At 43.1% G+C, this 26,242-nt stretch overlaps 1 protein-coding gene across 2 annotated transcripts in view; it reads left to right on the top strand.

Moving 5' to 3' along the window:
- Positions 1 to 25,985, top strand: part of sv2bb (synaptic vesicle glycoprotein 2Bb) — a 37,209-nt gene extending 11,224 nt beyond the window's left edge. Inside the window, exons 1-13 of one of the 2 annotated variants that reach the window (XM_024379194.2) lie at positions 987 to 1,167; positions 15,557 to 16,281; positions 18,645 to 18,825; positions 19,890 to 20,041; positions 20,680 to 20,813; positions 21,021 to 21,110; positions 21,240 to 21,353; positions 21,462 to 21,550; positions 21,751 to 21,915; positions 22,438 to 22,571; positions 22,891 to 23,091; positions 23,426 to 23,585; positions 23,758 to 25,985. In XM_024379194.2, the coding sequence (XP_024234962.2) occupies positions 15,819 to 16,281; positions 18,645 to 18,825; positions 19,890 to 20,041; positions 20,680 to 20,813; positions 21,021 to 21,110; positions 21,240 to 21,353; positions 21,462 to 21,550; positions 21,751 to 21,915; positions 22,438 to 22,571; positions 22,891 to 23,091; positions 23,426 to 23,585; positions 23,758 to 23,941 (2,067 nt within the window). In that variant the 5' untranslated portion in view covers positions 987 to 1,167; positions 15,557 to 15,818 and the 3' untranslated portion in view covers positions 23,942 to 25,985. Of the gene's footprint in view, positions 1 to 986; positions 1,168 to 15,556; positions 16,282 to 18,644; positions 18,826 to 19,889; positions 20,042 to 20,679; positions 20,814 to 21,020; positions 21,111 to 21,239; positions 21,354 to 21,461; positions 21,551 to 21,750; positions 21,916 to 22,437; positions 22,572 to 22,890; positions 23,092 to 23,425; positions 23,586 to 23,757 lie in introns of those variants that run through there. The other variant, XM_024379195.2, reaches the window with a different exon arrangement.
- The last annotated feature ends 257 nt before the right edge of the window (positions 25,986 to 26,242 follow it).

The raw sequence follows: 26,242 nt of genomic DNA, 5'->3' as shown, positions 1-26,242 counted from the left end.
CAGTTTATCTCACAGATGAAGGCCACTACAGCCATTTCCTCCTAAAATGATTCATATTGAACAAAGTACATCAGGTAATCTAAATTTGCGGGACAACTTGGCATTCTGACTGACCATCTCATGAAAACCATATCATTAAGTCAACTTTTTTAATCTTGGAAGACAACCACCTTAGTTTTCAGTATAGTGCCTCTGGCAGAGGAAACAACAGCCACAGCATCTGTCTGTGAAAGTCCAAGTCAATCTAATTCTGACAGCAAACTTTTATCCCATTATAATAGCAGGTTATTTATCACTCAACAATTCCACCCAAGGAACTCTCATCAATTAAGATGAACGAGGATTATGACAGGGTTGCTTCAATTACCTGTCATTTTATCATACAAACAGCTAAAAGATTACAGTGTTTTTAGGTGCTATTATGAAACATTCAAGGTACAGTGGAGTGTGGAAGCCTACAGTTGTATTTGACAGTACACTGCCTGTTGCATCCTCCTGTGTGTAAAATCACTCCATCTTTGAGAGGAAACTGGAACAGCACAGACAGTCTGCAGTAACTCACCTGTCCAGTGTGACACTACAGAGCCCCTGCTCCTGAAAACCCATCTCAAAGTGTCAAAAGACTAGCAGCACCTCTGAGCTGCCTCTCCTCCCGCTGTCTATTGTAGAAGTACAGCAGCAACATCCACTTCCACTTTGACCTAAATCAACGCATCTGTCATAGAGGCGGGCTACCCACCACCCACCCTTCTTCCCCACAAGTCCCCCATCTGCCAGCCTCTATCCTTCCTCCCCATCTCTGCTCTCGCCTCATTTTCACTCTCACTCCATCACGCACACACAAACACGGAGATCAGCGCAGCGGTGTGTCTCTTCCTCCTGCCGGGGGGGTGGAGCTTGTTGTTGCAGAGAGGCTGGGTGGACGCTACCATACCATTGTGAATGTGGTGGGGTGGGCGTGATCAGGGATAGGAAGCTCCTCCTTTGATGAGTGGGGCGGATAACAGGCACAGACCCTAATCTGTTCCTGAGCCGTATACTGGAGCTAGAGGAAGGCATCCTCTGTGTTACTTAGCTACCGTAGGCCCCGGTCCTGGGTTTGACCCCTTTCATGGGTTGCTTTGGTCTTTATCAAAAGGAGGAATAACTGTTTTGATGCCAACTCTGGTAAGATAACAGATTTCTGCATTCTAATCTCTTGATTTTAAAATAGATTCTGACAAAACATAATTCATGGTGTTTTCACCCGTTAAAAAAACAGAGGAAAAGGCTGAAGATGCTATCTCAAAGAGCCTTGTGCGTTTCAGAAAACTTTTTATATCTCAAAACAGAAATCATCACAGGGGTGTTTTTGAGAAACCTTAAAAGATAAGCTAATGCAGTAAACAGTGTATAATAATTGTAAAACCCGTCTTCAAAATGAATGAGGAGGTCCATGCATTTTTAACACGCAAGCATGAAACTCCAATTTCATCAAGATAGATTACGGGTGACATTACACAATCAATAGATACAGTTCAGATGCACTTTGCCCTGAAATGTATTGATGCATCAATGTAGCATTGCCGATGAAAATGTATTTGATACCACTGTAAGAAATCATGACCAGAATAGCAAGGATGCAAAAACAAAGTCTAAAGGGAGATACATCCATTGACCTTTTCTTGTACTGTAATTTCACAAAGATACTCATGAAAGATGGATTGCCATAGATTCCTTGCACGATTCATTTTCACGGTAGTGTGCATTGAAAATAGCTATGGATGAGAGCATTTCGAACCAGGAGTTTGTTGATGTGTTCTATGCTACTTGGATCACAGAAGTGATTTGATGCCGCGTCTAAATGGGTGTAGGTTCGGCTGCTCTACTTAGCTGGACTGTACTGAGAGAGTGTGTGTGAGAGAGTGTGTGTGAGGGGGCAGGGTTCTTGCTGCACTGGAAAGGAACATGTGGTACTTATCCATAATAAATGTCTTGCCTACGCAAGCCAAAAGCCAAGCGTGGCGGTGTGTTACCGTCTTTAGATCCCACAGCCAGAACCGGCCTGTTAGCACGTCATCCCCCTCCTAACGAGACAACAGCCAGAGATCCCACTTCCATTCTACCTTACCCTGCTGTCACGAGGAGAGTGTTGACAGATGGGAGTGGAATGGGACACCCATCCTAAGGACTCTCCATGCCAGGTCACAGAGGCCAGTGGGCCCAGAGTGGTCCTTAGGTAATTCAGTCAGGTTTTTGTCTCTATTCCACATGAATCTTGATCACGATCAGACAGAAGAGGTTATGTGGTTAACAGCTACATGAAATCCTCCTGAACAATAGCTCCAACTTTTAGATGTTGACAGGGTCACTTAGATGATTATATTTTTAGGATGGTTGTGTGCTTTGAGATAGGGCTTATATGGTTTGTATCAATACAGTACATAGTCTGGCCGGGGAAATGTGTGTTTGATCAAAATAGACAGGTTGATTGGAGACTCCATATTGAGCAATAGGACAAATCATCAATGCTTTGCTGCTACAAGTTCTGTAGTTAACTTAGATGCCCAAGGGAAATCACACAATCCAAGGTCTACTTTCACTCTGACGATTTCTCCACTGTTGGTCGATATAGGGACAATATGTAGATTCTAAAAAGTGAAAATACCAGGACTATGGTAAAATCAGGAATGAATACTTCAGGCATAAAATAAAAACCACAAACAAATAGAACTAAATAGATCAATATGAAATATTCATAGAGGTAATTTCAGGTCAATCTATTGTATTCATAAACAAATAGCTGAATTAAAAGCCAAATACTTACACAATGCTTTTTGAATGTACCAGGGGCATTATGTGGTTAGTTCAATATACTGGGGGTTGAGAGCCAGGACCAGTAGTTTGTTTTTAAAGTGGGCCCTCCCACAGTAAGTGTCTGATAGAGGGAGTAAAGTGACTGATATGTTATGCTAATGCTTGTACACATACAAAATCACTTCCTGCAATCAACGCAGAAGAGTCATATCCATTCATATCCATTCATATCCATTCATATCCATTTTCAATGAAAAGTGGACAACTAAAAAAAGCTACACTAATGATGCTATACATTAGAGCTCTATCCTCTAAATCATCAAAACATTTCAAAATGGTTGAAACTGTACTCGCATGCTAATTGCTTAAGAGTCTATTGATGCTATTTAGTTGTACAGCCGAGAGGTTTGGCGGCTGAAAATACTCTTGTACAGACTGTCCCTCAGTATGAATCTTTAATATGCTGCACTTTAAAGCTTCTCTCTCTTTCTCTCTCTTTCTCTCCCCTGCTCTGGCACTCTCCCACGTTTTCTCTTCCTTTTCATGCCCCTTTCTCTCTCCGTAGTCTCATCGAACACCTCAAAGGTGTGTTTTGACGCTTTGTAGTTACATTTTATCTGTTGACACCATTCCTAATGTTTCTCATAATTTAAGTACATTTTCACAATTACAACAAAATGGTCTTCCAGAACAATACCGGCAATAAAAAAGAACATAACAATGTGCTTCCTGAGACCCGTCTCAGAGAAAGTGTCTCCTGCTGTAGGATGGATGGTTACAGGAGGCAGTAAATAGAATGTGGAGTCAGATGCCAGTGTTTTAATATGTAACCATGAGTTACAGAAGCACAGCGGCACTTCTCCTAATGACACGGTAGATCTCCCACTTCATCGTAAACCCACGGCTCGGCTGGCATCACTGAACCTCTTCCAGCAGACCTGCTCTCGCCTCCGCTCTCCCTCCCCGGGTCACAAAGGCTGTTCAGACCCATGCCATCATATTTCTCATAACATAATGTCTCGCAGCTCAGGCTTCCCAAATGATTCGTTGGATTTTAATCGTCGACAATTTGAATGTTAGCTGCCAAGGCATATTGGTCATAGGAGACATGTCCTATGTGTGCCTGAACATGCACATAGTGATTCGTCTCTCCCTACAGCCGCTGCTGTGGGACAACATGTTAATAATCATGACGACTTAGGCTATTATCTCAGATTGTAATAATACTACAGTAATACTAATTCATACCATTTGACTTATTCCACATTTTGTTGTGTTACAGCCTGCAGTCAAATGAGATATTTCTGTATTTCATTTGTAAAAAAAAAAATCTAAAACCATATTTTCAGTTTGTCGTTATCGTTATTGTGTGTAGATGGGTGAGGGAAAAAACTATTTAATGTATTTTGAATTGAGGCTGTAACCCAACAAAATGTGCAATATAAAATAAAAGTACAAATAAAAGCCACACAGGAACTATGATGTGAGTTAAAGAAACACGATAATGCGAGGATATACAGGTCAGTGCCACTACCTTGTTCAATGTGCAGGGGTACTGGAGTGGTTGAGGTGGGTTTAAACATAAAAGGTGACTGGTTGGCTACATTGTTTACATGTACTGTATGTCCTGTCTCCTGTGCTGAAGCATTGTTCACACAGCAATGTCATTGGGAGACTTGTTGAATGAGACTGATGAGACTGATGAGACTGCCCGGAAATGAACAGTGGTTTCAATGAGCAACAGGATATGAGATCCATCCAGTAAATTCCAGTTTATCCGTAAAACGGTGCTCATAGCAATTTCTCTTCCTACTGGTACTGTGTTTTACGTCTTATAAGTGTTTTATAACCTGGGGCCAGAGAGGGAATCGATAACAAAACATTCTTGAAGCTAATGTGTGATCTGCTTTATGTGCCTTGAAGCAAAGCTGTACACACTGCAGGGCCAAGTGCTAGATGTTGGCCTCCCCCTCTCCGTTTAATGGACCTCTCATTTTTATTTATACCTCTCCATTTGCCAGCACACTGCCATCCCTCAGTCTGGCCCCTGACTGGCACGACAGGCCTTTAAAGAGATGCTATATTCACCTACCTACAGATGTAGGATCTTAATTTGAGCCAGTTTGCTACAGCAGGAAAATAATCCTGCAGCAATAAGGATAATGTGAATAATTTTGTAGATTATAGTTAATGGACTTTTTCATAGGGGTTGATACATTTTACATCAGGGAAAATCAAATCTGACATTTTTTAAGTGAAACCTTGAATACTACAAGTTTCCATTTCCTGTTGTGCAGGAACATTTGCATAACTAAACAAATGAAGAACCTAAATCTGTAGGGATGGCTTGGTTTATACACTATACAAAAATATGTGGACACCACCTCAAATTAGTGGATACGGCTATTTAAACCACACTCGTTGATGACAGGTTTATAAAATTGAGCCCACGGCCATGCAAACTCCATAGACAAACATTGGCAGTAGAATGGCCCACACTGGGAGCTCAGTGACTTTCAACATTGCACCATAATAGGATGCCCGGTTTCCTACAAGTCAGTTCGTCAAATTTATGCCCTGCTAGACCCGGTCAACTGTAAGTGCTGTTATTGTGAAGTGAGCAACAATGGCTCAGCCGAGAAGTGGTAGACCACACAAGCTCACAGAACGGGACCTCCGAGTGCTGAAGCACGTAGAGCGTAAAAATTAATCTGTCCTCAGTTGCAACACTCAATACCGAGTTCCAAACTGCCTCTGGAAGCAACATTAGCAGCAGAACTGTTCATAGTGAATTTCATGAAATGGGTTTTCATGGCCGAGCAGCCACACACAAGCCTAATATCACCATGCGCAATGCCAAGCGTCGGCTGGGGTTGTGGAAAGCTTGCCGCCATTGGACTCTGGAGCAATGGAAACGTGTTCTCTGGAGTGATGAATCACGCTTCACCATCTGGCAGACGGACGGACGAAACTTGGTTTGACGGAAGCCAGGAGAACGCTACCTGCTCCAAAACATAGTGCAAACTGTAAAGTTTGGTGGAGGAGGAATAATGGTCTGGGGCTGTTTTTCGGGCCCCTTAGTTCCAGTGAAGGTAAATCTTAACGCTACAGCATACAATGACATTCTAGACAATTCTGTTTCCAACTTTGTGGCAACAGTTTGGGGAAGGCCCTTTCCTGTTTCATCATGACAATGCCCCTGTGCACAAAGCAAGGTTCATACAGAAATAGTTTGTGGAGATTGGTGTGGAAGAACTTGACTGGCCTGCACAGAGCCCTGACTTCAACCCCATCAAACACCTTTGAGATGATTTGGAACGCCGACTGCGATCCAGGCCTAATCGCCCAACATCAGTGCCCGACCTCACTAATGCTCTTGTGGCTGAATGGAATCAAGTCCCTGCAGCAGTGTTCCAACATCTAGTGGAAAGCCTTCCCTGAAGAGTGGAGGTTGTTATAGCAGCAAAGGGGGGACCAACTCCATATTATTGGCCATGATTTAGGAATGAGATGTTTGACAAGCACTTTTGGTCGTGTAGCGTATCTCGGATATTTACTATACCACCTAAACAGTGACAGGGTATCCTAGTGGTTAGAGTGTTGGGCTAGTAACCGGAAGGTTGCAAGTTCAAATCCCCGTGCTGACAAGGTACAAATCTGTCATTCTGCCCCTGAACAGGCAGTTAACCCACTGTTCCTAGGCTGTCATTGAAAATAAGAATTTGTTCTTAACTTACTTGCCTAGTTAAATAAAGGTAAAATAAACAATGTGTCTGTATCTCACTTGTATGTGAGATGTTGATGAAGTACAAGTAACTGCCAAAATAAGGGAAACACCAACATAAAGGGTTTTAAAATGCCAGAACAGCTTCAATGCACATTGGCAGAGAAGATTCTACAAGTGTCTGCAACTCTATTGGAGGGATGTGACATCATTCTTACATGAGAAATTCCTTCATTTGGTGTTTTGTTGATGGTGGTGGAAAATGTTGTTTCAGGATGCTCTCTAGAATCTCCCAGAAGTGTTCATTTGGGTTGAGATTTAGTGACTGAGACACAGACATTTTTTAAACCCCCTATGTTCCTTTCAGACGCCTCTTTCAAAGTCAGAGATCTCTTCTCTTTTTATTTAACTAGGCAAAATTATTTAAGAACAAATTCTGGGCCTCCCGGGTGGCGCAGTGGTCCAAGGCTGCTGTGCCACCAGAGACTCTGGGTTCGAGCCCAGGCTCTGTCGCAGCTGGCTGCGACCGGGAGGCCCATGGGGTGGCGTACAATTGTCCTAGCGTCGTCCGGGTTCGTGAGGGTTTGGACAGCAGGGATATCCTTGTCTCATTGTGCACTTGTGACTCCTGTGGTGGGCCTGGTGCAGTGCGCGCTAACCAAGGTTGCCAGGTGCACGGTGTTTCCTCCAACACATTGGTGCGGCTGGCTTCCGGGTTGGAGGCTCGCTGTGTTAAGAAGCAGTGCGGCTTGGTTGGGTTGTTTTTCTGAGGACGCATGACTTTTGACCTTCGTCTCTGCCGAACCCGTATGGGAGTTGTAGCGATGAGACAAGATAGTAACTACTAATAATTGGATACTATGAAATTGGGGAGAAAAAGGGGGTAAAATTCCTGGGTGCGAACCCAGAGTCTCTGGTGGCACAGCTAAGTGCCCTAGACCACTGCGCCACCTGGGAGGCCCCTTAAATTCTGTTTTTAACTAGAGTATTAGTCATTGCCTACATTCGCAAAAAGCACACAATGATGTAACTACACTGAAAAGCACGTATTCTGTCACGTTCATGAGGAGAGACAGACCAAGGCGCAGCGGATGTAGAGTTCCACATATTTGTTATAAAGTGAAACAATAAATCAATAACCTAACAACGAAACGTGACTACGTGGTGCACATGCACAAAACACAAAATAATATCCCACAAACACAGGTGGGATAAATGCTACCTAAATATGATCCCAATTAGAGACAACGATTACCAGCTGCCTCTGTTGGGAATCATACAAATCAGCAACATAGGAAAATAAACTAGAACACCACATAGAAACAATAAACTAGAATAACCCCAGTCACGCCCTGACCTACTACACCATAGTGAAAAAAGGGCTCTCTATGGTCAGGGCGTGACATAATCTTCCCTTTATAATTAGAATTACTTGAGCATCAGATCTCAATCTGATACACCAGATGTTTGATTCAGCCCTCATTAAGACCAAAATAAAGAGATACGTATCGCTAATGGAGAGCACAGTAAGACCCCAATTAGTGAGAAGAGGGGATGAGAAGAGATGACAGGACAGCCAGTTACACACTCTGACGTGAAGAGAACTCTTTCAACTTGTGCAAAATTACAAGACATCATTAACTGTTGAGCGAGATGTTTCAAATGAACTTCAGAAGCATTAAAGTACTGCATCTCTTCGAACCAAACAAACGTCATAGTCATAATAGTAGAGTATGTGTAGTGTCCTCAGTATTTTTCTATGGTCTAGTAATAGATAGAGTCAGAGTCATAGATATAGATATAGATATAGATATAGATATATATGGCTTGAGAAAGAGTGCTTACCAAATGTGAGAAGCACAGGTTGGCGTTATGTAACACCCAGCTGGGCATGGCATCATCAGAGAGAGAGAGAGAGTGAGAACCACGGCAGGACGGGCGGGGCAGTGACCTGAAACCCCCAGGATCATGGGAGAAGTGCTGCCCTCTGACCAGAGCAAGAGGGATGTTCATATGAGACATTGTTTCGATGAGATAAGTTACGAATGGCCTCCTATGTCACCTTTCAGGGAAAGATTTCACATTTCCCAGGTTACATTTCTACTGTGTTATCCTCCTTTCCAGACAACTAATGCCTAGATTAGATCCAGTCAAGAAGCAGAGATGTCAACATGGTCTCATAAAACCAGAGAAAGGAGAAAGGAGAAAGGAGAAATGAGAAAGGAGAAAGGAGAAAGGAGAAAGGAGAAAGGGGAAAGGAGAAAGGAGAAAGGGGAAAGGGGAAAGGAGAAAGGGGAAAGGAGAAAGGGGAAAGGGGAAAGGAGAAAGGGGAAATGAGAAAGGAGAAAGGAGAAAGGAGAAAGGAGAAAGGCAAACCAAGGAAATGGAGGAGGGTTTCTTCATTCAGCCAGACATTCATTTCCTTCTCAAACACATCAATAAAAACCAGGTCTCCTCCTGCTATCCTTCAATCCTGACTTTATCAGTGCTGTGTCCTGCATGCCACAGTGAGGGTCGTACTATAACAGGGCAAGGGAGGATGGAGTACTGATTTTAAAAAAAATATTTGGCCCTTTTTCTCTGCCGCTGAAAAAGTAATCTAAAGCTTTTGGAGCAGCTCTGGACGGAATGCAATTTCTGCAGTCTTAAGCAGGATTAAATTGCGGCTTGCATCTGTCGATCTCAATGGCTGATTTCTCTCTCTCTCTTTCACACACACTCGCTCTCCCTCTCTGCATAAGTGTAAGGGTGTGGCCCTTCCCTGTGGAGAGAGAGAGAGAGACAGAGAGAGAGATGGAGAGGTGCTATTGACCAGCCTGAACACGGATCAGATCAGCCGGGGGGGCTGGCTGAGGTTTAATCTCAGTGCAAGGGGATTACAGATTGTTCATTGTGTATGAACACTGCACAGCACGTACTGCATGTCATTTAGTTCCAGCCAACCGCCGATCTCATTGCTCAACATGTATTCCATCAAGCAAATGTCAATAATCACCATGACTCACAGCCTCTCATGTCTTCTTGGTTTGATTGAATAGGGGTCTGTTGGGCCTGTCAATTAGCAACTAACCTCTCAAATGAACTTTTTGAAGCTCGTTACAATTGAGAATTGTACAAACTGAGAATTCTATCATGAAATGTGATGCCTTTCTCCCTGTTCGTGAATATGTCATGTATGACATTAGGCTTTCCACGGGTTATGTTAGCTGCCGAAACTTTTCCCCGGATAACAGCTTGGCATGTCAAGGTCAGACAGAAGGGTTGTTACAGAGGTTGCTATTATTACAGGTTCAGCAATTACGTAAGTGTACCGCAGGCCTGACGCAGCACCCAGGTGCTCTTTGCCGTACTCTAGCTCCCTAATGGTTCTCCTGTGTCTTTCTACCTGATTACCTGCATTATGCCCGTCTCTGTTCCTTTGATCACTGGAGTAGTCATGATGTACTACCGTCTCAGAAATAACCACCTCATCACCATACACTCCTTAGAAACACAGAACCAGCTATAATAAGGGAGACGATAAGAAGCAAGGTACTGAAAATGAACCGCTGGCCGGATGTGCAGATCCAGGCGAAACCGAAAGAAACCTGACTACAGAAACAAAGACCACTTCTACCAGGTTGACCCAGATTTATGCCTGCAAAACCACCTGCAGTCTCCCTCAGATGTAGCCTACGCGGGCGGATGCCAAGGGAGTGACGGTCCATAGCCTCGGTACGTTGGTATGAAGAAGGCATGTTAGAGAAAGGTAAAAACCTAATGGTTACAGATGCATCTGATGCAGGCTGAAATCACTACATCATCTCATTACGTGATTGATTGAGGGCAGAACACATCTTTCCTTTTGTCAAGACGCCAGCTGATCAAAATCTCTGCCCAGGCGTAGCCTGGTGACTCATCTAGCATGGCTGATAACGATGTTACGATGTTATAGAGCCCAAACAAAATGGAGCTCTTGCCGCAGAGACTATTGGCATCGCCGTTGTTACTCAGAGATCTGAAGATCAGGTTGTGACTCGTGCCCAGAATTCCATCCTCAGGATATCTCTACCTGGTGTTGTCATGATACGCCACACACTGTGCCAGGAAACAGAGGCTATGCCCACCAATGAGGATACACATGGGGGGGGGCTGGCATACACTCACAGACAACAGACAGGAAACAAATGGTGTTGCAAGGCAAGCATCAATGTAATGGTAATCGGGTCCAGTTCAGTTCGATCAAATTGCCTTCACAACAATGTCTGGTGGAGAAATACTGTAGGAGGCTATATGAGTCTACCCCGTCTGTTTGCTTATGCCGGCTTCGTCAAATGTAGTAAATCTATGCCGATATGTGTTAAATATTGAGATTTTACCGAAAAGGAAAAGTAATACATATTTAGTCTGTAGCCTTGAGAGTGTCTGCCTCTCAGAAAACACCACAATATATAATAAACCTCATATTTCACGCTCAAATTCTCCTGATGAGCATTGAGCTCATGAAGCTGAAATGAAAATACATTTAGCTGGATATTCCCCTATGATTTAAGCGAGCTCCTTATTCTCTTCTCCGCTGTCTACACATGCACACACACACACACACACATGAACACGCGCCCACACACACACACACCTTTCCTGAGTTGCTGTTAATGAAGCAGAACCAGACTTCCAATCCCACTGTACACAGTAATCAGCATCAAGGTCATCAGTAATGGCCCTTTATTTTCCACCGTGCTCTCCTTCACTATAGAAAGGCATTTCCCTTCTGTTCCTGGAAGGAGGCCTAATATGCGTGAAACGATGTCTGTGTAAAGAAACTTCTCGTGTCATGCTCTCCTCCAAATAATGAGCTTTGGATGTTTTGAAAGCAAATGGTAGCGAGATCAGTTTGAAAAACATCCGTTCAACTAAATAGCACAGGACTGGGTGGGCTCACTGCTTCTCATCACATCTTGCAATTTATTGCTGTGGACCATGAAAGATTCAGAAAGCTATGTATTACTATCATCCACTCTCCAACAACAAGGAAGAAAAGACAGATAGGGTTGAGTAGGAATGGTTTCAGAGTTCAAACAGGTGCCATTAATACAGGTAATGAGTGGAGGACAGAGGAGCCTCTTAAAGAAGAAGTTACAGGTCTGTGAGAGCCAGAAATCTTGCTTGTTTGTAGGTGACCAAATACTTATTTTCCACCATAATTTGCAAATAAATTCATAAAAAATCCTACAATGTGATTTTCTGGATTTTTTTTCTCATTTTGTCTGTCATAGTTGAAGTGTACCTATGATGAAAATTACAGTCCTCTCTCATCTTTTTAAGTGGGAGAACTTGCACAATTGGTGGCTGACTAAATACTTTTTTGCCCCACCGTATATATATATTTTTTAAATGTAACCTTTATTTAACCAGGCAAGTCAGCTGAGCACAAATTATTTTTTACAATGACGGCCTACCAGGGAACAGTGGGTTAACTGCCTTGTTCAGGGGCAGAATGACAGATTTTTACCTTGTCAGCTCAGGGATTTGATCCAGCAACCTTTTGCTTACTGGTCCAATACTCTAACCACGAGTGAAAAGCCTGATCAAATTCCTTATATGCCTTTTGTTGTCACGCCCTGATCTGTTTCACCTGTCCTTGTGATTGTCTCCACCCCCTCCACGTGTCACTGATTTTCCCCAGTGTATTTATCCCTGTGTTTCCTGTCTCTCTGTGCCAGTTCGTCTTGTATGTTTATTCAAGTCAACCAGCGTGTTTTTCCCCGTACTCCTTTTCTATTCTCTTTTTATAGTCCTCTCGGTTTTGACCCTTGCCTGTTTCTGGACTTTGTACCCGCCTGCCTTGACCCCGAGCCTGTCTGCCACTCTATACCTCCTGGACTCTGATCTGGTTTTGACCTTTTGCCTGTCCACGACCATTCTCTTGCGTACCCCTTTTGGATTATTAAACATTGTAAGACTCCAACCATCTGCCTCCTGTTGTCTGCATCTGGGTCTCGCCTTGTGCCTTGATATTTGTATGTTAAACATGCCATGCATTTGTAAAAACTTAAAGTTTTGGCTGTACTATGCTGCAAAACACAGCCTACAGTCTTTGTACAGTAGTGAATTCCACCATTTACACCTCGTTGTACTGGTCAATTGGAAAACAGAGCATAGGTTAACACTTCCTTCTCTCTCTCTCTCTCTGTCCCACTCTGTTCTGTTCTCAGTAAGGAGCTCGTTGTGTCTCTGGGTTCTCAGAGTACAGAGGTATCAGGTGGAGTTGGTAAACATGCTGAAAGTGATTCCCTCCCTGAGCCAAGTCTATATGGACGCTATCTGTGACCTTCACTTGTCTTAGTCAACATATAAAAAGTGGCACTGGAGCAGGTTCAGCAGTTTTCAGGCATGGTCATGGCTTTCAGGAGGGGACAAAAGTGCTGCATTTTCACACTTTATGAAGGGAAATAGATGATAATGTCAGGGTTGTTGAAATGCAGGTCTGAAGGTCTGCGGAGTTGCTGGTTTTCAGCTCTACCTGATAGACATACTGTAGAGTACAGTATCATCCAATGGTAAGATATATTGTATTTAGCAGACACTTGACTTGCATCCGTTTTACATACGGGTGGCCCCAAGAATCGTACCCACAACCCGGCAGTGCAAGCACCATGCTATACCCACTGGGCCATGCAGGACCGCTGTATCTGTCCATTAAGAACCTAGCGGGACAGGAGGAAAACCAGCATAGCTGCAGAACTTCAAGGCCCGTATCGTATGCTTTTAATAGTCTTGCCTCTTCAATATGAAAGAAAAAAATTAATGTGTACTGTACCGTACTGTACTGTACCGTAATGTGTACTGTACCTCAACAACTCTAGCTGATTGTGTTGCATTCTTTAATCTAAACATAGACGGACAAACAACATCATTCCGAGAGCTATGGAATTAGGCAGGGGGAACAGCTGCTTTGAAATGTATTACAAATTGATTTTACTCAGACACCCATCTTCAAACTGGATCGCAGTGAGACCAATGCCTTGGGGAGCCGTGCATTACTGATGATACCATACCTTGTGGCATATTCACAGTCTTCTTCCCCTGACCCCCTATTCTATTCACTCAGGGTGATTGTGTCACTCAAGGCAACCTTCCAGTCTGTCACAGACATAACTTTGCTCTGTTGGAATGAAGCCTGTTCTCATTCAAATTACCATGAATTTCATCTTTGTAGTGAAAAGGCCCTTGGTAAGAGCTGTGTGTAGAACAGAAGTACTGTACTTGGCGAGGGAAGGCTGCGGTATGCGTGGAGGAGTCTTGGGAAGACGTATGGCTGAAGGCAGGCAGGCTGGGTGTGAATGAGGTTGGGAGGCGTTAATGAGATGCCGGAGAGGAGGACAGAGATCCCGGAGGACAGAGATCCTGGAGAGTTACACACACACATGCACACACTAGCACCTGGCTTGGCTGCATACCTCTTGGGTCTCTGTGTTTGTTTAATGAATCCAAGAACATGCTAATGTCCCTCACAGTGTCTCTCTTTACACCATGATTCAAATTAGAATGTTAATTAAAGTTTAGTCCCTCGTATACAGATGTAGAATCTTAATTTGATCACTCTTTTGTTGCTGAGAATTTTCCCGCACAACAGGAAATGCAAACTTGTAGTGTATTCAAGGTTTAAAAGGCTTCTAAAGTTAGTAATTTCCACTTTAAAATGTCAGACTTGATTTGCCCTAACAAAAATGTATCAATTATAACCCACATAATAGTTCACATTGCCTGTTGCTACAAGATTATTTTCCTGCTGTAAAAAACTGTCTCAAATTAAGATCCTACATTGGTGTGATCATTGGTGTGATCATGTCCAACAGAATGTAGGCTATTACATCCTCAAAGGTTGGCTGATATAGAATATTTAGAGGAATAAGGAATAACTAAACATTGTGATTATTCTCAGTGAGACACGTGATTTCTAATGGATTGACGATTAAACTATGATACCCATGTAACTCCACTTCCTCGACAGCAGCCACAGTGTGGTGACACAATGGTAGTAAGTGATGGAGAGGAGGGGGTGTAGTTGAGTCATCCAGAGAGCCAGTAGAGACTAGTGACAGCCAGCCAGCATTAACCCGGGCGAGACAAATCTCATTTGCAGCATTACCAGGCTCTTTGTTGTGTGAGAGGGCCGAAGAAAAGGCTTACTTGTGAATGTGACAGCGTGGCTTCCCTCCTTTACCACGCTCAGGCTGTAGAGATGCAAAGAAAACTGTTATGGGGTGGATTAGTGGGGGAGATTTGTTTGACTGGTTATGTCATTATCATAGTTGTCAAAGACGTGAAACTGCTTCATCTGAAATGGAACAATAGAAAAAAGAAGACAAAATAAAACTGAAATAATTACCCTTCAAATTGTATTGTTTGCTCGGGAAAAGAGTTGGTACAGAATTACCTAGATGTGATCTATAGGTTTAGAAGTTTAAACTAGAATCTAGATTTCAATCTGCACAAATTAACTACAAGTTTGGCAAGTGATTCGTATCCAAGAAATAATAAAAATATGTTTTTTACGCTCAATAATTACACAATTATACGTCTCATTGGGTATGGTGTGTGTTAATATTGATGTCTACTGTATTCCATTTGTGTTGTAGTGTGAGCTGAATCTGAGAGGGTATGACATTATACATCAAGGCTATGGCCTAAGGTAGCATATTACTACAGACATGTTTTAGGTAGCAGTAGGAATTCTCTAAGGAACCTATTAAAATGGATAATTTCAAGGAATTAATTTATCATGCCAGTGAACCTCCGGTGACATTTTCATGCAATCTGAAACTGCATCCAGCTGTTTCAGTATTGAGTGCATTAGAACTGGGAAAAGGCCCTACAGTAGATAGAGGCAGTAGATCCCAATGATCTACAGTATGTCTAGTTTCAGCTCCTAGTCAAATCTATACAAAATGGATGAAACATTCCCAAGTGTTCTGAGTAAATCAACAGAGTATTGATTTTGTTATCAATCATAAGAAATATGAATAGCATAACTGAATAAACTTTCTCTTTCAGGTTCAGCATGAGGCCTTGTGACGAACTGAACAGGCAAAAAACACTATTGTTCCAATACAGGTACTGCTAAAAAGAGTAGTTGAACAACAACCTCCTCAGAACAGGAACAAGAAACATCTACAGCATAGCACCTGGAATACAAGAACACACACGGAGCAAAGCACCAGAACAAGGTGTCCAGGAGTATGCCAGTCTAGTCCAGAATCATCTGAAGGATTTCACTGCAACAGTGCTGACTTGGCTGTAGCGTCTCAGCGGCATCATGGCTGACCCTTATCAGAACAACGTGTACCACCAAGGAGGAGGTGACCCCTACGGCACCTACGGAGAGGGAGGAGACCAGGGGGGCTACGGTTACCAGGGCGAGTCCTATCCTCAGGAGGAGGATGCAGCCAGCGATGCCACGGAGGGCCATGATGACGAGGACCAGATGTACGAGGGGGAGTACCAGGGGATCCCCCACCCTGACGAGGTGAAGGCGGCCCAGAGAGCAGCGAGGGCCAAGGCCAGGCAGGCTCAGGCAGGGGCCACGGAGCTGGAGGAGCTGGCTGAGCAGTATGAGGACATCATGGAGGACTGTGGGCATGGACGGTTCCAGTGGACCCTGTTTATAGTGCTGGGTCTGGCCCTCATGGCTGATGGGGTGGAGTGCTTTGTGGTGGGGTTCGTGCTGCCCAGCGCGGAGAAGGACATGTGCTTATCCAATGGAGAGAAAGGCATGCTAGGTGAGTCATGGCTAAATGCCATTACTTGTTAGAAGACATACTAACACGTTTACAATGTCTGGGTCAACAGATTCCAGCCAATAGCAGCCTGGCAATCAATACTAGCCAGGAGGTACTTAAGTACTCCGTAAATTAGAAATGCTCTCAAATTAGCTAATGGCACAGTCGATTTCAAGATGAATCTGTTTGCTTGTCATGCACTACTGGGCGTCAATATATTCCTGCTTAGTGAAGCAGGTGGGAAATTTATGATCCGTATCCCCACAGCAAATAACACATTATTTTTGGCAACCGGAACGGGTCTGCGGCACGCCACCAATCACACTGATTGAGACCATGCAGCATTTTGCAGGTCCATGTCTGAGGGAAATGGGTCCTCTTTCCATTCCACTTTAACAACAGCAGCTAGCTAAATAAGCACGTCAGACGAGTTCCCAACATTTCTGAACGGTTCTTCTCAGAGACTGACGTAGAATATTTGAACACATAGAAGGGCATTCAAATGTTCAAGGTTTTCTACTCAAAGGCTTGATAAATGTCCGCCTATCTAAAAGAAATGGCCTATCTAAAATAACTGACGGAGATAAATCAAACTAGACATGGGAAAATTAGGTTGAGAATAGGACATCTTTGAAGAGTGGAACACATTGTTCTAGTGCAGTGGTGAATGAGTAATTCAGAGTTAACAACGCGAGACAAGTCCTTCACTTTGAAGCCTGTGGGTGGAAGCTGTCCAAGGAGACAAATATCTGGGATGAGAGGGCAGTTTTCTTTCTCCCTCTCTCCAGCCAGCAGCCTCCTCCCAGCGGCCACAAGCAGGCTGTACTGAAAGTACTGAGTCAGCAGGTAGCTGAGGAGAGGAGATCGATAGCTACTCTACTGACCTTGCGTCTAGGATACGTACTGTTCGCCTGCTGCTTCACTTTCCTTCGGCTAACTTATGCTGCAGCGATCACAATCACAATCACAATCACAATCAACTTTTATTCACTGCACTGTACATTCTGCAGCCCTCACATCTCAGACTGACTGACATGCCCAAAGTAATGGCACTTCATTGGCAGCAGTGTCACTATCCTTCGGGGAGAGGAGGGTGGGGGATTGGTCGTCTTCTCCTTATCCGGTGATGGGCGGGCCTTCGCTCTCACACCAGTCATCACCCACACCCCCCATGGCAGTGCCATCTGCAGTGACATCGTGGCCCAGAGCGTGATACCAGGCTTTGGCGCTAGGCACATTGATACATTTAGTTATTTTGGGAAGATTCCTCCCCAGTGATAGATGGGTATGGTTGATAGGCTACATGTAATCTGAGGGAAGCTTTAGGCGTACATATACAGTGCAGTGCATAGAAAAGTGTCACAGAAAAGTACTGGAAGGGTCACATACGTTATAGGTACTTATCTGGGGCTTAAATAGTCTTTATCTGAAAATACTGTACTTGCTTGCTGAGGCACAAACACAGTCAACTACAGGATTCTATCAAATGTCAGCATTTACTTGAACTAAAAGAAAATTATACTTGATGCAGGCTTTCATTATATGCTAAAAATACTTGTTCCAGCCAAGCTTTGCAAGATGGACAAAGGTACACATTAAACAGTATGTTCTAAAAAGAGACACCCCACTGAGAAGTAAAAACACAAAAAAATCATTATGACATCTAAATAGCATACCTGTTACCTGTTAAGGCTTTACAAAAGACCACTCAAGGCTGTTAAATATGACCAAAAACACAGTCTGTTGTTACCTTAGAAACACGGTTTTACCTCTCTGACCTAGCCCTGGTGAGAGTAAGAATGCAGAGTACAATAAAATGGGTATAAACATGTACAATTATTCCAATAAATGTTTGTATTTGTCTTTGAGTGTGTCCAATTAAACATGGTTTTTATTACACTAATTATTTCACTAATGAGAGATTTCTCAATACTGTCCATAGGACAGTGTCCTGCATTTTGTCCGGGGTAGGCCGTCATCTCTCAGGAGAGATGGACAAGCCTGCCCCACGGTGGACAACATCAAAGTGTCACCAATGCCCAGCTATCACGATGTGCTGGGGCTACTGGGGCTCGCTCTTTTAGTAGTTGAGCAATTCAAGAACAACTTTGTATATTGTATGTTTCCTAAAATACAACGCTGCGATCCATAACAACACAACCAGAATGTAGGGTCACAACCAGAATGTATGTTCACAACCAGACTGTATGGTCACAACCAGACTGTATGGTCATCTCAACAGTGTGTTGAGTGGAATCTGCCTTCCACTTTATTCACAGAGCTCAAATCACTAGATACATGTCTGCTAGTGAACTGTAGCTGTGCTGGCCTCTGACTGTGTCTTGCCTCTCTCTCTCCTGCAGGTTTGATAGTGTTCCTGGGCATGATGGTTGGGGCGTTCATCTGGGGTGGAATGGCAGACAAACTGGGCCGCCGGAAGTGTCTGATCTGGGCCCTCACCGTCAACTGTGTCTTCGCCTTCCTCTCCTCTTTCGCCCAGGGATACGGCTTCTTCCTCTTCTTTAGGCTCTTCTCTGGTATCGGGTAAGAAAGAGAAAGTGGAAACAAGGGATGAATTGCTACTCAAAGGTATTTGGGTTGTAACTAGGATTGGGGCTTAACCTGAACATGATCCTCTCCACCTGATAAAATGTTGACAATGTTACGTATGTGTCGCACGACGCAATGCTTACACAGCACGACGCGATGCTTACACAGCTTCTAAAGAACTACAACAAACAAGAAATAGTTACTGCAGGACAACACATTCAGAGCCTTCCTCCTCCTACAACAACGCAGCACTGTGCTATCTCAGAATAGCGTTGTTCCACAGGGATGTAAGCCTATGCATACTGACTCCAGAATCAGGTCAAAGCTACAGTACGCAAAAACATTGTGTTGTGTAAAAAGAAAAGCTCAGCTGCAAGAGCATGGTGTATTAGTTCCGTGTGTATCCATGTATGTTTGGATATTTGTGGAAGCTCAAACTACTGACAAAAATCTGCAAAAAAATACTATTCTCCTTTATGTCTCCTGCTCCAAAAATATATTTCAGTACCAGTAATTTACTCTCTAGGTTTGCATTGAAATACATCTCAGTGCAGTCCACAATGTGATTTCCCTGTGTTTTATATATATTTCCACACTATGAGGTTGGAATAATTCTGTGAAATTGTGAAAATTATGATAATGCCCTTTTAGTGTAAGAGCTGTTTAAAAAGACCGCCTGACATTTCTGCCTGTTTTGGTGGGATGGAGTTTTGGCCTGTCTAGTGACAGGCAGTAAATTACTTAACAGACCAATAAGAAAGAGAGTTCCAAACCTCTCTGCCAATAAAAGCTTTTTCAGTTGTCCCCTCCCACTCAGACCACACCCAGACAGTCCTAGCAAAATTCTTGCTTGAGAAATTGCTCTTTGCTAAGAAGCCATTTGTCTTTCTTTTTGACCATTTTCATTGAAAACAATCACAGTAAGGTAATTCATTGTTACCCCAAAAAACGGCTGTGTTGGACCTTGAAATAAAGATAATACTTGCAAGATTACACATCTGTTGTGTAGTCTACAATCTCGGTGAGTTCCTATACTAATCCTGTGTTTCTCCCTTCAGCATCGGAGGCTCTGTCCCCATAGTCTACTCCTACTTCTCAGAGTTCCTGCAGATGGATAAGAGAGGGGAACACCTGAGCTGGCTGTGTATGTTCTGGATGGTGGGGGGCATCTACGCCTCCTTCACTGCCTGGGGCATCATCCCTCGCTACGGTATAGTACACACTAAGCACTCAACAGGAAACTCTTACTATGGCCTGGGATCAATATTATCTCGCTGACATAAGCAAGTTTAGCTACAGTGGTTTGTGTACTGGATGTTGTGTAAATGTAACCAAATTATATAGTTAATGAGTTCATTAACTGGCTGATTGATTTTTTAAGATATTAGTCTGTAAATGCACAGTAAAATATATTTCAGTACCAATAATTTACTCTCTAGGTTTGCATTGAAATACATCTCAGTGCAGTCCACAATGTGATTTTCCTATAATACTGTGAAATAATACTGTGAAAGTGTGAAAATGATCATAATGCCCTTTTAGTATATCTTACTGTGATTGTTTTCTAGACACATTGACAGATTTGGTTGTGTTGTGTTCCAGGCTCTTGAGTCTAGACGTAGAGAATGAATAAGGATTGTGTTGTGGCTGTGTTGTGTTCCAGGCTCTTGAGTCTAGACGTAGAGAATGAATAAGGATTGTGTTGTGTGTGTGTGTTGTGTTCCAGGCTCTTGAGTCTAGACGTAGAGAATGAATAAGGATTGTGTTGTGGCTGTGTTGTGTTCCAGGCTCTTGAGTCTAGACGTAGAGAATGAATAAGGATTGTGTTGTGTGTGTGTTGTGTTCCAGGCTGGGGCTTCAGCATGGGGACAGAGTTCCAGTTCCACGGCTGGAGGGTGTTTGTGCTGGTCTGTGCCCTGCCTGCCATCACCTCCCTGGTGGGGCTCATGTTCATGCCTGAGAGCCCCAGGTTCCTCCTGGAAGTAAGATCTGTTTTCTCCAATTAAAAGATTGTTCACAGATGAACAGTTCAGGAACGTTATACTCTGGGTTTAACATATTGTGTCAATCCTTTTTTCCCTGTTCATGAATCAACACAGATTTTGTTAAATAAAACAAAACTGATCGATAAAAAGAGTGAGGGCTACTATCCTGAGGTTTCACTCAGAGTATGTGGTTGTCTTTGTTAGAATGCCAAACATGACGAGGCGTGGATGATCTTGAAGAATGTCCATGACACCAACTGGAGGGCTAAGGGCCAGCCTGAGAAGGTCTTCCAGGTGAGTGGCGACACGACAACAGTTTGACAATAAATAACACGCTCTTGAAGGGCTGCTTTGCTGTTTCTCAGCATCACAGAATATCATGAAACCTAACTAGAGGAGTGACCATCATTTCATTCCCGTCAGGTGACCCACATCAAGGCTCCGAAGACCAATGAGGATGAGTTCATTGAGATCCAGAGTGCCACAGGGACGGCTATACAGCGATGGGCCGTTCGAACCCTCACTCTGTGCAAACTGGTAGGCCCCAAAATGTCCTGAAAACAAACGTGTTACCTAATGAGACCAACATTAACAGTAACAGGCTATTAGTAGGTGACGTGTCACTATGCCATGTTTTCATTGCAGATGCTAAGGAACGTTGCTTCTCTCTTGGGACCTGAGCTGAGACTGAGTACGCTGTTCATGGCCATCATCTGGTTCACCATGGCCTTCAGGTAAATATATGTACAATATATGTGATGCCAAAGAGGTAAGAGTGTATATATAGTGTGTGCAGCTGATTGTAAATATATCAAGACTGCATCACAAATGGCACCCAATCAGGATGCAAAAATACTGTATGTGTATTCTAACGTTGGTTGTCAATGTTCCTTTTTACATTGGTCCAATAACTCTTGTTACCATTGTGTTTCAGTTACTATGGACTGGGTGTGTGGTTCCCTGACATGATCAAATACCTGCAGCAAGAGGAGTATGAGTCCAAAGTCAAGGTGTTCCATAGAGAGAGAGTTGAACGCTTCCACTTCAACTTCTCCCTGGAGAATCAGATCCACAGAGAGGGAGAATACATCAATGACAAGTATGGCACCTCTATCGCCCCCTTCTGGGCCTTCTCATTACTACACCTAAGTACCACGTGTAGTAATATTACAGTCATTACATTATCATGTCTCTTTAATATGACAGTGTAACATTTCATTCTATGTAAGTATGGTGCCCAGGGGCGCAACTTTGGTTTTAGAAGTGGGGTGGACATAATTATAATAATATATTTTTTAAATGATCCAGTCAGATAAACACTCCAAACATCCTCCTGACCGCTAGGAGGTGTCCGCATGGTCCTAAAGCACACCATTGCCTCCATTTGTATCACATTCCAATTATAAAACTGGGGGGGGGGACAAAAAAGCATTTCTGAATGTGGGGCCCCATCCCCAGTGAAAGTTGCGCTCCTGATGGAGTGTATAATTTCTTTCAAAATTCGACAGACAATTTTGAAGAGGGATAGTGCTGTCTGCCATTCTAGCATGTAACCATTAGTTAGCTGTGTGCCACTTGGTCAAAAAGTCAGGAATCATGCTTTTGTGTTCCATCCCTTTAGGTTCATCAACATAGAGATGAAGTCTGTAAAGTTTGAGGATTCACTGTTTGAAGATTGTTATTTTGAGGACATCAAGTCCACTGAAACAATGTTTGAGAACTGCACCATCAGATCCACCGTCTTCTATAACACAGGTGGGAGCCGCTGGAGGTGTTACAGTAGGCCAACCAATGCATCACATTGTTAACAAGTTTAACCCTTTGGAAAGTTTCCAAAAGCAAAAAAGGTTAAACGGAGATTGAACTTTTGCAATAATCAAGTCCTGCTCAATATGAATGAAACATTGTGACCATACAGTGTCTAATGCATGCCAGCATCATCAATTACTATTGCTATGTTTCACTGTAAAACGACAGTACATATTGACCAATGGACTAAGAATTGCAAAGCCATGCATGTTGCTCCGTGTATACTATATATGTATTATCAATGCCATTGTCACATGTCCTCCAGACCTGTACGAGGAGAAGTTCATAGACTGTAAGCTGGAGAACACCACGTTCCTCCACAACAAGAGGGGCTGTCACCTGGACATCGACGAGGAGAACGACGTGCTTATCTACCTGGTCAGCTTCCTGGGGTCCTTGGCTGTTCTGCCCGGCAACATCATATCAGCTCTGTTCATGGAGAAGATAGGCAGGGTCAAAATCATAGGTGAGTAGGTCTGCATTGGACAAAGTACAACGGTAAAAGCTTCCTTTCGTTTGAGGTGTATTAGCTCTTACAATGGACAGGTAGGACAAGTGCAGATACTGTGTAGAGCAGCAGCTCAGCTATTGCTCCCCTGGGATTCTGCTCTGCAATTGTCAGATGAGAAAGGTGTTATGAAGTTATATCTATGGGTGTGAGCCTTGAAATATGATCAAGGAACATTGAAGTGTGAATGAATCGTACCGCACACCTCACGGCTACATCACCCTCTGTACACGACGTGCCACTGAGCTAAGCGACATCCTACCGTGAGCCCGCTCTGCTCCTCTCTCTGCAGGCCTCTCCATGCTAATCTCAGCTGGGTGCACCTTCTTCCTGTTCCTAAGCTTCAGTCAGGCGGCCATCATAGCCTGGCAGTGTCTGTTCTGTGGGGTCAGCGTGGCAGCATGGAACGGCATCGAGGTCATCACAGTGGAACTCTTCCCAGCCTCCAAAAGGTACCGTACAGCAATTTCTTAGATTAGGCCTATTGGATATATAGCTAGATTATTCTATATTGTATGATTGATTTTTATACTCTTAGAACTACGTATGTCAACCCATTATCAGAAAGTAATAAAGTTGGTTTCCTGTGGTTACTTAACCTGTGTCCCTAACCTCCTCCCACAGAGCCACAGCGTTTGGGGTGTTGAATGCCCTGTGTAAACTGGCTGCTATCCTGGGTAGCTCCATCTTTGCCTCCTTTGTGGGGGTCACCAAAGTCGTCCCCATTCTCCTCTCCTGCGCTGCTCTGGTATGCGGAGGCCTGGTTGCCCTCAAGCTACCCGAGACCCGGGAGAAGATCCTCCAGTGAGGTGGTCATACTGGCCAAAAGGTCAAAGGTGCCAGGAGCAACCTTTACAGGTGGAGTTACTCTGAGAGACACACAGGCATTAAGCAAGATTGGCTGTGACCAACAGGAATTGACAGGAGTTTTTTCCAGCAACATATTGAGAACCTTTAATAACATGCAGTGTGCTTCATTGTCTGTTCTGTCTCACCAGTTATGATGTGTTTGGAGTGAAATTCTTTCAAATCTACTCCGTATCTATAAATTATTCTTGGGACCAAATGGACATTTTCTCTAATTCAATCGCTTATTTATCAGTCTATGAATCCTAATTTGCCCTACTAATGTATGATACTGTACATCTGAGACCAGACGAAACATCTGAACATGTATAAACCTCGACGGCGACTTCGGTAACCAGAAACAGATTTCTGGTCGTGGAAATCTTTCCCCAGTGCCATTTTGAATTCACATACTGTTGTTTTGTTCTGCCAGAATTACGTTTTTTTTTTTTTTACTTGTCCTCAATGAATAGCTCTCAACTCATACCCTCTACTTTCTCGCCAAAATGTAAACTCTGTAGACTGTAGCACTCCCTCCCTGTTCTTGTCTTGTGTTACAATCAACCTACGGTGTATGGAGTGGGAGAACAGCAAATATCCTTCACCACATCTGTACTGTATTTTTGAATGTCTAACTTTAGTTGAGTGTTAAGAAGTTATAGTCCAGCAGTAGGTCGCCACAAGAGAAACAACATAGAACTGCAATTTACTGCAGTATTTGACCGTTCCATTCTAATATTATTTTCCTGATGAATAAGCCCTTGGAAACCACGATAAATCGATTTCTTTTGTCAATTTTTGTGGTCCAACGTCACAATTGAATCTAACTAGCAACTTCATTTAGCAAACTGTTTGGTCCATGAGTGTGTTTATGTGCTTGCTTGTAAATGTTATCAGTTTCAGCCTCCACATTACTGCACATGATGCTCTTGGCTGTGCTTTATTTGTGTTGTCTATGCGACAACATCTTTAGTTTTTCTGTTTAAGTGGTACCACATAGAAATATGAAGGAAAATGTATTTTACAATATGTGGGGGAAATGCTCTTATTGTATTGGGGATGGGGGATTCACTGAAGCACACCATGCTGTTACTGATAACTGTCGACTGAGTTGCATGTGGGTGTGTGGGTGTTATCTACCTACCAGGTAATGTTTCTGTGTCTTTTTCATGTGTTGTTCAAAAAGCAAGTCTTCTGAATGATGTTTGCTGTCTGTGTCAATGTAAATAACTGACTGGATTGTAGCCTGTACCGGCTTGAATTAACAATCACTTTAGTTAGTTTAAGCATTCATAAGCTGTTTCTTGTCAAGTATTGAGGAGTCAATTGCATTTATTTTCCAATACAAAACAATGCATTTGCCAATTATTTTTGTCATACTAACAATCAAACAGTTACATGCTTTGCTGTTGAAACACTATTTTACATTTGACTATCGGTTTTGTATCTACACTATATTCACACAATAACGTAAGACATTTTTAAATAGAGAAAGTTACAAAGCAAGAATGACGGTGATATTGAATTATCCTTCTTCAAAGTGGAGCTTTGGTTTCCTTTAGCTAGTCTATCGAGCACTTGTACCACCCTCCGGACACAATCACATTATTGCCGATACATTATGTAGTAATTAATACTTGTTATACCTCTCTTGAAAACATACACGGAGCTGTTATCAACTGAGCTGCAGGAAGTTATCCGCCTTACCTTATGCAGTCGTAAGGTACACAGTGTTTTTTCAATAAAACCTGGTTTCTTTCTCAAGCACATGTTTGAACTGCATCACCGCGGTTATCAAGGGATCGGCTTATGAATACAGTTCTTGGGCGGTTTGTTTTTCTGAGTTAGTTTGTGTGTCCGTCATTGTAAAACAGAAAAAGCCATGCTTTGTTCTTTGATGTTTCTATTTTGATCTCAAAATATTGTCTGTCACGGTAAAAGACATTCATTTCACATACATGTTTCGTTTTGTGACTGTGAAAAAAAATAAAACCAATCTATCAGTGTACTGTGAGCGATGTTTGGTTTCTACTTGGCATCAGCGCTGTAATATGGCACTCGGTGATAGACAGACCTGGTTTGTTCAGGTTTCTCCTGTGATATGAAAGGTGTAAAACACGAGCATGAGGAACTACACAACTCTCATAACGCATTCATTCTGAGTTGGAAACATGCTCTCTTTACGCTTGGTTGAGATGTTTCGAGTCAGACATAGAACCCATTCAGGGCTTCCCGTCATTTCACCTGTTTTGAGTGGGGGGAC

The sequence above is a fragment of the Oncorhynchus tshawytscha genome, linkage group LG19, assembly GCF_018296145.1.
Source record: "Oncorhynchus tshawytscha isolate Ot180627B linkage group LG19, Otsh_v2.0, whole genome shotgun sequence".
NCBI classification, from domain to species: domain Eukaryota; kingdom Metazoa; phylum Chordata; class Actinopteri; order Salmoniformes; family Salmonidae; genus Oncorhynchus; species Oncorhynchus tshawytscha.
This window is presented reverse-complemented; position numbering and strand designations above follow the sequence as displayed.